At 48.6% G+C, this 12,177-nt stretch overlaps 1 protein-coding gene across 5 annotated transcripts in view; it reads right to left on the bottom strand.

Moving 5' to 3' along the window:
- NR2C2 (nuclear receptor subfamily 2 group C member 2) overlaps positions 1 to 12,177 on the bottom strand; it is a 90,089-nt gene that overhangs the window by 7,762 nt on the left and 70,150 nt on the right. For all 5 annotated transcript variants that reach the window (XR_003430145.1, XM_027093869.1, XM_027093866.1 and 2 more), the window contains 8 exons: positions 11,200 to 11,347; positions 10,354 to 10,447; positions 7,262 to 7,395; positions 6,131 to 6,308; positions 4,917 to 5,038; positions 4,094 to 4,233; positions 2,699 to 2,836; positions 1,215 to 1,320 (listed from right to left, as the gene is read on the bottom strand). Coding sequence is in view for 4 of the 5 variants with exons in the window: in XM_027093869.1 (XP_026949670.1) it covers positions 1,215 to 1,320; positions 2,699 to 2,836; positions 4,094 to 4,233; positions 4,917 to 5,038; positions 6,131 to 6,308; positions 7,262 to 7,395; positions 10,354 to 10,447; positions 11,200 to 11,347 (1,060 nt within the window). In the remaining variant the exon portion in view is untranslated. The remainder of the gene's footprint in view (positions 1 to 1,214; positions 1,321 to 2,698; positions 2,837 to 4,093; positions 4,234 to 4,916; positions 5,039 to 6,130; positions 6,309 to 7,261; positions 7,396 to 10,353; positions 10,448 to 11,199; positions 11,348 to 12,177) is intronic.

Raw genomic sequence — 12,177 nt, 5'->3', positions numbered from 1 at the left:
CCTGGCTTGCCCTCTTCTCCCCCAGGGTCCCTGACTGGACCAGGAGTAGTGATTCAGGAATTTTTCAGAAACATGTACTTTCAAAGGCCAGAGAGCTGCCATCGTCAAGGCAATTCTTGTGTGCTGGTGCTCTGCCAGCAGCCCCAGAGGAGCCTTTTCAGCCTCTTCTGGCCACAGGCTCTGTGTGGATTGGGCCCAGAGCCTCCTCAGGGGACAGCACGCCCACACACCTGGCTGTATGAGCTCTGGTGTGGGTGTGTTACCACTTTGTATGCAATGAGACTGAAACCATTCTAGATTCATTGTGAGGTCTTCAGTGACTCCAGTAGAAAATGGATCCTGCTTTGGCAAAAGCTGTGTCTGGCCATGGCGGCGTGCCTAAAGCAGAGGCAGGCTCTCTGCCAGCCAGGCCCGCCACAGGCCCCCAGTCACACCAGAGAAACTGTCCCCCTGGGGCTGGGGCACTCAGGCCCACAGGGCACCTATTGACTGAGGTCTGTCTGCAGAGGACATGATGGGGGAAGGTGGGGAGGGAAACACTATGCTTGACAGGCCCCAGAAGTTCACATAGCCTCCAGTGGGTTAGAAGAGGTCACGAGGAAAGAGCTCTTCCACTCCTCAGCTGGAGGGAAAGCCTGCCAGCACATTCTGCCCTATTTCAGAACAACTTTCCTGGTCAAAGCTGCATGAGAAAGGCATACAGATAACATTTTTTTCCTGCTGCCCAAACATCATAAATTTTCACCCAAATAAAGGAACTTGAAAAAATCAGTTTATGTGAGGATTAAATTACTACTTTGTCCAACCCAGTCACTCTTTCTAGGGGTCAGATTTGGCTTCTGTCAAGGAAACCCTTTTGTCTAGCACCGTCTCCTCAGTGAATGCGGGGCAGGCGGGCAGAGCTGCCGACTGTTCTGGACAAGCGGAGTCTCCGTAAGAACTCATCTCACACACAACATCAGCCCCAAAGGAGATCACGGCTCCCAACCCCTCAAATTAAAGAGCAATAACCCAAGGTCTCACCCAGTCACCCAGCAACACTGGGATGGCCTAGGACTCCTGACCCTCCCCACTCCATTTTCAGCCGTAAAATGCAAGAATTAAAGTGTGATCAAATGGAGGCTCTACCAGGCTGCCAGCAATGGGAAGGCCAATGTAACTGATATCTGCAGCTACAGATCCAGCCTCGCCCCCATCGTGCCCGTGTGCCTCACCGGTAGGTGTCTTCCGAGTAGGTTTTCTGAACATAGTCCTGCAACTCCATCTGTGCCTTTTCTTGGAATTTTTCAATCTGGCTTGTGCTGGTCAAACCTGGATGATCTGAAAAAATAAAAGTACCCCAAATTGTCTTCTGTATTTGGAAAGCCTCATTTGCAGACGTCTCAGTACTTATTTTTAGTAAAACTTCTGACAAATTTCTCAAGTGCAATAGATTGAGCTCTGAAGGCTGGTCTAGTTTGGATACTCTTGCTAGAACACTGGCTCTTCCTCTGTGCTCTGCCACACCTGAAGGTTCCCAGGAGAGGTGTGGCCCCTGGGTGCTCACACCAGCCTCAGCAGCCCCACTGGGGCTGGTTCTAGACCTGTGGCTTCCTTCCTTACTCCAGACAACATATACCACATGAAATTAGAAATTATCTGCTCTCTAGATATTTAATCACATAGTGTCTCCCACTTTTATTAGCTATTTTGTTATTCATGAGTAGGGGACCAGGGCAGTGGGACAGAGAGGTTAAGCTGGGTCCACCCCTGCTGTCAAGGACAACAGTCACCAAGTGGCCTCTCAGGTGGCTCAGAGAGAAGAGCTGACGGGGAGTGAGTGAGGCCAGCCCGGTCGACTCTTACTTTCCACCAACAGTCCCGCTGCCTCTTCTTCATCTGCTGTGACCACACCTTTTGGCATGCCCTGCAGCTGCTGCTGCTACTGCCCTACAGAGACTGTGGGTAAACTTGTGCAGTTTCAATCTGTACTGGATTATAAGTGCTAACATACCTAAAAATTAGCAAAGAGCAAAACAGAACAAATCAAAACAAAAAAAGGACACTGGGTGGTAGTATAGTCATCCCTTGGTATCTACAGGGGATTGGTTCCAGGAACCCCCCCATGGATACCAAATCCACTGATGCTCATGTCCTTTACGTTAAATGGTATAGTATTTGCATATAACCTACACATATCTTTCCGTATACTTTTAAATCACCTCTAGATTACTTCTAATACCTAATACATTATAAATGCTATGTAAATAGTTGTACCTAGTTGCTGGTGCGTGGCAAAATAAATTTTGCTTTTTGGAACTCCTGGAATATATTTTTCCTTGAATATTTTTGATTCACGGTTGTGAATCCACTGATATGGAACCCGTGGATACAGAGGGCCAAATGTGTACTCAATTTTGTTTGCTGTAGTCTTATTTAGCCAATGGCTTAGTTAGGATACAGATGATATCTATTTAGCATATGAAGTTACCCGGCACTACAGCATATTTCTTTGTGAATATAAAGACAGGACTTTAAAAGAACGTATGTATTTATGTTAGCTAGCAAAGCACACGTTACGGGAACATTCAGTCACACACAGTGTGGCAGGGCTCTCTCTACACTGCTGATAACCTGACAAACATGCTCATGTTCAGAAATATCAGCAGACACAGGTGGAAAACCGTCGTTGAGTGACCGTGACCACTGCATATCTTACCGGGGCTAAAGAGAACTATAGCTTTAAGGTATGCATACTCATAGCCGTCTATATCCAGCTTCGCCATACTGTTACAGAACTCCTGAAGCTTCCAGATGTGCTCCATGACTTGCTTTATCCGGTCGCCAGAAAGTTTATCTAGAAATCAACATCACAGATCCTCTGAGAAAGGCTAATGAGAGCAATAACATGAGCTTTGAGGGGCCACATATTGAAAAAAATGAGAGAATAATTTCACTTTTAAATGAAAAACCAGTTATCTCAAGAGCCTCATTTTCCAGTTATAGGTGAAGTGACAACAGGCACTCAGATTCCACTCTGTTAATATTCTGCCTCAGTAACGACCTCCAAGACCAGTGATTCTCCCCGGCCCCACCCTGGGCAGCACCTTTGGCCTGCAGGTGCTGAAGGCCCACATGCCAGTTCTTATCAAGGTCAATTCTTTCCAAGTCTCTGCAGGCACTGAATAAATATTTGCCAACCTGAACACGTTGGCATTTTTTAGTTGTCAAAATAATTTTATCCGTTGTCTGATTTAGTCTTCATGACAGTATCTTGCTGAAGGCAGTATTATTATATTCAGTTAAAAATAAAACTAAAGCTCGTTTGCGAACAAACCTAAAATTCAATAAAATGTTACAGGGTTTTAAAAATCACCATTATATAACTATTCCAAAGGAATAACTAGAAAAACGAAGGTGTGACTAGGTGACTCACACTCCTAGGTCTCAAACACTGGGATGACTGATTGAAAAAGCAATTCAACTCCACCTCAGATGCAAGTGTGATCTGCAGGGATAGTCTAGACACTGGGCAGCGTGGGCTCCCTTGACAGTGTCTTCAGTGTGCTGCGGATGTGCAGCTTGTGGAGACCACCCCGGCTACTCCCCAGCCCTGATACGGCTGGGACCTGACCACCCGATGTCAGGTGGTTGCACAGATCTCATAATAAGAGACTCACTTGTTCATTCATGCTCTGGACTAGGGGGTCACATGACCCAGGTCTGTGCCCCAGTCCCCAGCTCTTCCACTTGCTGCTTTATCCCGGGCAAGCCAGGGACCTTACTGGGACCTGGTCTTCCCATATGTAACCCTGACATAACAGTTTCTACTGTACAGGGTTGTGAGGATTTGTGAGATACATGAAAGGGCAACCTGTCAATGAAGCTGAAAACAGAAGCTGTGACTGTTCTGCAAACATCACTCAATGTCTGTATGTCGGAAATCAGCATCTTTTCCCAATTATTTTTTTCCTTTCCTCTTCATTATATGAAAAGAAGGCAGTCGGGTAGAAATTTAAACATTCTGACGGGTAAGGGACGCTGTGGGACACAGGCTGGCTATGCGGAGGGCCAGCTGAGATGGAGCCGTCCTCACCCGCAGCCCCTGCCCTACCTTCCTGGATGCTGTTCTGCAGGTGGTTGACAATGGCGGCCAGGATGGTGGAGAGGCTCATGACCTGGGCGCACTGGGCCAGGCCGAGGGTGAAGAGCTCGTTCCAGCAGGCCCGCACCAGGCTGGTGTTGCAGTCCTGCCTGGGGACACAGAGGCGTGGTGGGTGCGGGGGCCGGTGGCACTCCTCCAAGCCCCCGCGTGTCCCAAACAAGTTGTGTCACCATGTATTTGCTGAAGGCCTATGGAATGCCCAGGATTGTTCTTCACAAACACCACTGTCTGTGACTGCCTTAGCTGAAGTCCCTCTGAGGAGAAACTATTCCCTTAACAGCCCTGGTATGGTTCTGTCACAAGAGGCTGCAGCGATCAAAGGACTGAGAGCCCGAGGGTGGGCTCCAAAAGGTAGAGACACACCCAGCCTGCCAGGGAGGAGCTGGGGCTGCAGCAGGGAGGAGGGGGGAATCTACGCTCAGGACAGCACGGCTGATGCACCTCGAGACAATCTGTCTTCATCTCAGAAGCCCCCAGACGCAGTACCCTGTATTTGTCTCAAGATCACAGGACGACTCCTGCCTTCCATTCCAGTCCATCCCCTGCTCCTAGCACCAAGTCCAAGGCACATGGAGAAGGCACAATAAAGGTCTGAGGAACACTGCAGCCTTGGCCACCAAGGTTGTCCCCTTGCTACCAGTCCACCAACTGTATTTAACAAGCAAATCGGGCCAAAGGAACAAACTGGAAGGGCCCTCAGAGATCTTCCAGGCCATTCCTAGAGCAGGAAGGGCCCTGCCCAAGGATACACACAGAGAAAAAAGCCACTTACCCAAGTGCCTGAAAGGCCGGGATGGACCTGGCCCAGTGCATGGAGAGGAAGAGCAGGCGGGACGCGGACTCGCAGATGTAGTGCACGTTGAGGTACTCGGGCATCGGGCTGGGCATCGTGAGCTGCGAGAGAGAGCACACAGCACGGGGGTGACCAAGTGACAGGGGCAGCTCGTCAACACCAGTCTCTGACACTGAAGCCCCTGTGCAGAGCATCCTTGTGAAACATATGTCCTCTGCAGGGGGGCCGGCACTGACTCCCTGTGGGGTCCTGCCCAGTGAACTAGGGTCTGATGGCCCCTAGAATGTGGGAGGACGGGGACCTCCCAGCTTATCCTCACAAAGACATACATGTCAACTCTGCTTCAACTACACTGGTACTTGTTCTAAGGCAATTCCATTTTGAGCCATAGGTTCAAGTCTAACTCAAAGTCGGGGACGGGTCGGCTCCACAGGCTAGCAGGGATTTGGCAGGTGGCCTCAGGGAACAGTGAATGAGAGCTGAGCAGGAGCCCAGATGGCAGGAGGAGGACACACCACCACCAGGATGTCGGGCTGGGTTCCGGGAGCCCCACTGTCTAGAAGAGGCTTGAATGCCTCTGAAGCTGGAATCCCACTGGTGACCTGTGTTCTTGGCACCCTTGGACAACTATGGCAGGGACTCAGTCTTCCTAAGTGATTGGCCAGATCTCTCTAGTGGAGAATACGAGGGGAACTGAAGACTCAATCTGCAGACCTAGAGACCAGGGGCTCAGGGAGGCTGGCAGTGTCCTGGAGAAGTGAGGCCGGGGAGGTGAGTGCAGGGAAGACTGTGGGGACCTGACCCAGTCTTCAAGTATATCTGAGATCTACTTTCTGTGGCTCTAGAGGGCAAGAGGTCAGGCCTAATGGCTGGGAACGCCTGCTGGAACAGACAAAGGGCCTGCCTGAGCCTATGCTGAAGCCAGGTCATCATGGGAAGGCGGACGGCAGAGCAGCCCGCATCAGCCTGTCTTGGCCGTGACAGGTGGCCACGCCTGCTTCAGGGTTACCGGCAGAGCCAAACAGCCAAGTGAGCAAAAGACAGTGAAAATGCTTCATAATGGGAACATTGTTCTGGAACACAAGATCCTGATCAAACACAACCGTATGAAAAATGAGCTCACTTCAAGGTTTCATTTTTTTAACTGAGACCAGCCTGGGCACAGAGCTCCTCTCCCAGCTACACACACTCACCTTAAATGTGACGTGAGTGTCTGAAAGGAGGGGGCCTTCGACCTCAATGATGGGTGTGGACTGGTCTCTGCTGATGACGTGGATGCTCCCTCCTCCACTGCCGTCTATCCCATCCGCCAGGCTTGGAGGTGAGGAGCTGTCTGTGGTGTTAAGTGCTTTAGCTAAGGTGTCGAATGCCCTGCGAGCAAAAACATAGCAAGCAAGTGTTGTGAGTCCACAGCTTCTATGAGGAGAAGAGCTCTAGCTGAGACGTAATTTAAGGAACAACACACTGGGGAAAAGATAATTAACTCTGACATGCTGAGAGGAGGGGCGGCAGCTTCCACATGCTGTCTCCATGGTGCCTTGGGTGCTAAGCTAGATATTTATTTTCACATGTAATTTGTTTTTCACAACTACTCTCCAAGGTAGAATTCTCTCCATCTTACAGATGTGAAAGCTAACTTTTCCAAGAACACCCAACTAGTAAGTGGTAGAACCAGAATTCGACCTAACTCAAATCCCATCCTCTTTCCACTGGATCCAGATTTTAATTTTCTACCAGACCACAAGTGAACATGAGGACTGGTGCACCTGAGTGGCCCCGGCCATGCACCTGCCTGGGCTGGCAAGAGGGGCAGGAGTGGCCGGCCCAATAGGAAAGGAGCAAACCTAGCGGCCCAGCTGCAAAGAGAACACACCCTTGGCAGCGGGAACAGGTGTCTGGACCAGCTGGTGCCATCTAACAGCTCATCTCTGTCTACCCTGATGAATCGATTTAAGCTCTAAACTCAATACTTGGAAAAAAGATACATAAGATAAACAGAAGTGGGAAAGGGGATGCACTACTGATGTTTAGGCACCATAAGCAGTGACCAATACAAGTAACATCTCTTCCCCTGCTTCCACTGAGTTACTCAATTTAGTTTATTATCTGGAATGAAGAGTTTTTAGACTGTTTTATGTCATGTAATAAAATGCATCCACATTCCCATAGTTAAAATTTGAAAGAAGACAGACATGCAGGGGCACTGGGACAATTTTGCAATCCTTGATTAAATACAGGGTGGGTGTCAAAATGCTGCCACCCACCCTCACAACGCCATGCCTGTGTGTATGTCAGGAGGGGCCTCCACCCTCATGGGTTCGTACCGAGTAATCTCACTTGCAGACTGGTCCTCTGGCTGCATTTCTGAAGTGTCACCATTGTTAAGGGATTCACTTAGGTTGGCAAGGGAAGTTACTACATTTGCCAGTGTGCCCAGGGCTCCCTGGCTTGTTTCAGCCTGTTAATCAGAAAATAATAATATTAAAGATGAACACATATACCAGACTCTCAGGGCAATGAAGGTTTAATGTTGCTTTAAAAACAGCTTCTATGGGGGTACGGCTATGACGGGGCAGTGAGAGGAAGAGCTTTTTGGTGATGAAACAGTTCTGTATCTTGATTGTGATGGTAGTTACACAAACCTACGCATGCGATAAAATGACAGAACAAAAACAGGTAAGCTGGATGTCACCAAAATTTAAACTTTTGTGCTTCAAAAGACATTATCAAGAAAGTAAAAAGACAATCTCTCTCTCCCCACACACAAAACACAACCCAGAGAATGGGAGGAAATTTTTGCAAATTATACATCTGATAATGGTTTAGTAGCCAGAATATCTAAAGAGCTCTTACAGCTTAATAAGAAAAAGACAAATAAGCTAGTTAAAAATGCAAATAAAAACCACAATGAGATATCACTTTATACCCACTAGGATGGTCACAGTCAAGACAGATAACTACAAGTGTTGACGAGGATGTGGAAAAATTGGGACTCTCATACACTGCTGGAAGGAAAGTAAAATGGTGCAGGTGCTATGGAAAACATTCTTCAAAAGTTTAAACGTAGAGCTGTTATATGACAACAGCAATTCCATTCCTAGGTACATATGTAAGAGAAATTAAAACATATGTGCACAGAAAACCTTGTACACAATGTTCACAGCAGCATGATTCCTAATAGGGAAAAAGTAGAAACAACTCAAATGCTCATCAGCTGACAAATGGATAAATAACACATGATATAGCTATTCAATGGCATATTATTTGGCAATAAAAATGAATAAAGTACTGATACAGGCCACAACATGGATGAACCTTGAAAACATTATGATAAGAGAAAGAAGCCAGTCACAAAAGGCCACATATTGTATGATTTCCCCTTATATGAAATGTCCAGAATTGACAAAACCATAGTCAGAAAGTGAGTGGCTGGCAGGGGTCAGGAGTGGGAAGAAGGGGCAGTGACTGCTTAATGGATTCAGGGTTTCTTTTTGGGGTGATGAAAATGCTCTGGAATTAGACAGTGGAATTAGATAGAGGGGATGGTTGTAACAATCTTGTGAATATACTGAAAACCACTGAATTGTACACTAAAAGGGTAAATTTTTTGGTATGGGAATTACATCTCAACTAAAAAAAAAGAAAGCCAAAGATATACTCAAACAAATAAACCAAGATACGTATACAAACATGTCTGCTGTATCTTGATTATAAAAATGAAAAACTAGAATCAGTAGAAAAGATCATAAACAGAGATGTGGTTAATAAATCACAGAACCACCACAGCAGAATATCATGCAGCTGGTGAAAGATGTAGGTCGTCATGATAGATATGTTGAAGGGAAAAAGTTGAAGGGTGAAAAAAAGAAAAAGAACGATACCCACCCCGGTCCCCATATCCTGCCCTGGTCCTGATCCTGTGCTATGGCTCTGCAAGACACGGCCTCCGGGAGAGACTGGGTGAAGGGAGCATGCGGCACTGTGGTATCTTTGTATTTATTCAAAGTAAATGATTTTGAATGTATAATTGTTTCGTAGTAAAAGTTTAAAAATCAGCTTCTGAAAATAGCTACCTTTAAGGGGCTCTGCATATGTTCTATTATTCATGACAAGCTTCTGGGGTGGGTCCTGTCACTTCCACGTCCTGGAGGAGCGGCGGGCAGGGCCTGGCTATGACCTGCAGCTGCTGCCTTCACTACAGCTCACTCACCACTGCACAGCTTGGTGCTCCTTCTCCTCGGTGCAGCGACCACAACAACTCCTAGCAGCCAGCGTTTACGCAGTGGGCACTGCATGCTTTACCAAATTAACTTACTCAGGTTTCCCAACACCCCTGCCTGGTGGGCGCTGGGGTGGGGACGGGAGGGCATGGGGTGGCCGGCTCAGTACCAGCCTCTGTGCGGGTGGCACACGGGACAGGGGCTGCGCAACCCCCTGCCATCAGGAGTTCAGGGTGCTCAGGCCTTACTTTCGGGCTTACGGTGTGTCCACCCCACCAGGTGGTCAGTCACTGTCCTGCACGTCTGCCGGGTTAAGGCAATGAGCCAGGCATGATTCATCACCACCGCCCGAGGACAACAGGCTCAAAGCCCAGCCAGGGACCAATGGGTGGAGGGCAGCTGTCCATCGGCTCTCATTTTTGCCTTTCCTTTCCCAGAAGAGGATGTTCCTTAACGTGCCACATGTGCATGACAGCAGATGAGAGGGGAGCCTGCAGGCCCAGCTCTGGCTCTGAGGGCGGCAGCAACGCCAGCGCTGTTCTAAGTCGCTCCTTCCAGAGCAGAGACTTTGGGGCTCAGTGGGGCTGCCGCCGCTTCGTCGTTGCTCGAGTTATATCAGGGACAATAAGGTGAGAGAAGCAATGGGCTCCCTTGCCTGGATAAAACCCCCTCTCCTCACGTATCTCCACGGGAGGCAGCCAGCTGTCTCTTTCTTGAGATGACAAACATCTCTGTCCGCAAGTTGGATTCCCTGTAGCTGACCTGCTCTGTCCGGGTTGGAGCTGCCAGAATCCTGGCTGGACTTCTTCCTGCAGGTCATCTAATAAAAAGGAACCAGGGACTCCTGCAAAAGGCCATCTTAGGATAAGGAGCTCTTCCTCAGCCTGCCCGTAGTTTGCCAATGTGCGTCACTAGGGGGGAAAATCTTAGAAGTGAACCACAGAATTTTCACCAAATTGAACTCTAGACCCTGACATGTTAAGTGACCATGACCAGCCAGCTCTGACTGAGTTGCCAAAAAGCCATTGGCATCCCTGAAACGAATCACAGCATGGCTGTATCAGAAGTAAATGGAGATGCAGAAGGCCACGGCCTCAACTTAGTCTGAAGGCCAAGAAGAAGGTGGGTGCACACATTCAGAGAAGCAGCCTGCACTGAGACATAAAAGTGGAGAAGGCATGAGGAGAGAACATCACCTTGGAATCTGTGGCCAGGAGAACCGTACCATCCTCACGTATCAAAGGCTGCTGGATGTTCACAAGCATCCCTGGATCAAGAAGACCTGTTTGTCTATTTAAGACATAAAGAAACCCAGAGTAGCTTCCAACATTTAATGCACAGTGTGATCAGGCTGCGTTTACCTGTCCCGTCTACATCTGCAAGGCTGAGCAATAGAAAAGCTCACTAGACTCAGCCACCGAGTGACTCACCAACCCCCTTCTCTCTACAATGAGATGTGCAGAGCCGGGTCTGCAGCCTGAGACAGGATGACACAGACCGCACATACCCCCAGGCTTCCACGTCCACTGCTGTGCCAGGAATGCTAACCTGATCTCAGAGTATTACCAGGGCATTCCCAACTCTAGCGCTTGCCATGATACATTTTGGATTTCTTGTTTCCCTCTTTCTGTTCCTTTAAGTTTGATAGATTACATTAAAAAAAAACACATATAAATTGACTTGTGGCACCATCTAGACCACACCTGGGTCTTAGGTCTTTTATCTCTACTGCAAAAAAGCCCCATTCCTGAGTGATGGAACAACTGTTTTCCTGCAAGAATGATGCCTGAACTACAGCACATAATCCCAGCACCTGGGAGAGGAGACATTCTGACCCCATCCTAAATCAACCATCCTCAGGCCTGGACAGAGGTGTGACTAGAGTGGCTCCAAAAAGGGTGGGATAAGGCAAGACAAGACTCAAGGCTGTGGCCCTCAGGTGGGGAGCCACATAAGCCCCCTTTCCAAGGAATATCTGTGCTTCCCCTAATCAGCTCCAAAGGCTGATTACAGTGTCGCCCTTCGTCAACACAGGGACTGACCTTGCTCCATCTTTATCTGCCACAAATGTTGGTGTGGCTATCAGAGGACTTCTCAGGTCCTTCCGGATATAGATTTTCTCCGTTGAAGCAGCACAATTGCTTGGTTTCTCCCGCTGCACATCAAAGGGCTTCCGTTCACTCTGCACAGCTTAAATCACAACAGAAATACCCATGTTTAAAAACCACATCCTTCACGGGAGAGGTAGGAGTCCTCTTGACTAAGCCCACTGCTGTCGGGATAAGCTCGGTGCTAGACACGCCTGGCTCAACTTCCACAGTGGATTTCGCAGCCAAAGGAGAGAAAGGCTCAAAGCCAAAGTGTTGTCAAATCTAAAGGAGCTCAAGATGGCGGGTGCCATGGCCAAGAAAGGACCGAGTGGCGTTTGTGTGGGTATCATTCTGTCACTTCCTGCTGCTCACAGGACTCTCTCCAGGAGGAGAAACACCCCCTCAGGTGGGCCCTTAACAGAGAGCTGCCCATGCCCCACGTGGAAAAGGAAGCATCCTAATGCCCAACTCGAGCTGGACAGCTTCTGCTAACTGTCAGTGGGGCTCCATTTTACGTGACACCAGTGACCTCTTCCTTCAGCATCTGGTACAAGAGCAAGAACACATGCCAGAAACAAATGAAGAAAACAGACCTTTGCAGAAGAAAAGAGGACCCCAGACACATCATGTAAGGAAGGCAAGGGTGCTATTTCATGGATGGGGACCTGTGGCTCAGAGGCCACATGACTTCCCAAGGCCTCCCGGCTCCTGGGGGCAGGGCTGGAGCTGACCTGGTATCAGCTTTACCCCAAAGCCTGTGTTCATCCCACTCCACATGCTGCCTCCCAAATTATCTGGACTAGGTTCCCACTGTGGAAACCAACCAATCCTAGTGGTATCAGCGCCGCATCACTGAGCTGACCCTGAAGGTGAACCAAAATGAAGCCTCAGCAGATACTGTTAAGAGTATTTTAAGGCCAGGCATGGAAA

This window comes from Aethalodelphis obliquidens, unplaced genomic scaffold (genome assembly GCF_003676395.1).
Source record: "Aethalodelphis obliquidens isolate GAN/ISIS:26980383/991018 unplaced genomic scaffold, ASM367639v1 scaffold86, whole genome shotgun sequence".
NCBI lineage: Eukaryota > Metazoa > Chordata > Mammalia > Artiodactyla > Delphinidae > Aethalodelphis > Aethalodelphis obliquidens.
The sequence above is the reverse complement of the archived record's forward strand: the minus strand, read 5'-3'. Positions and strand labels throughout refer to the sequence as shown.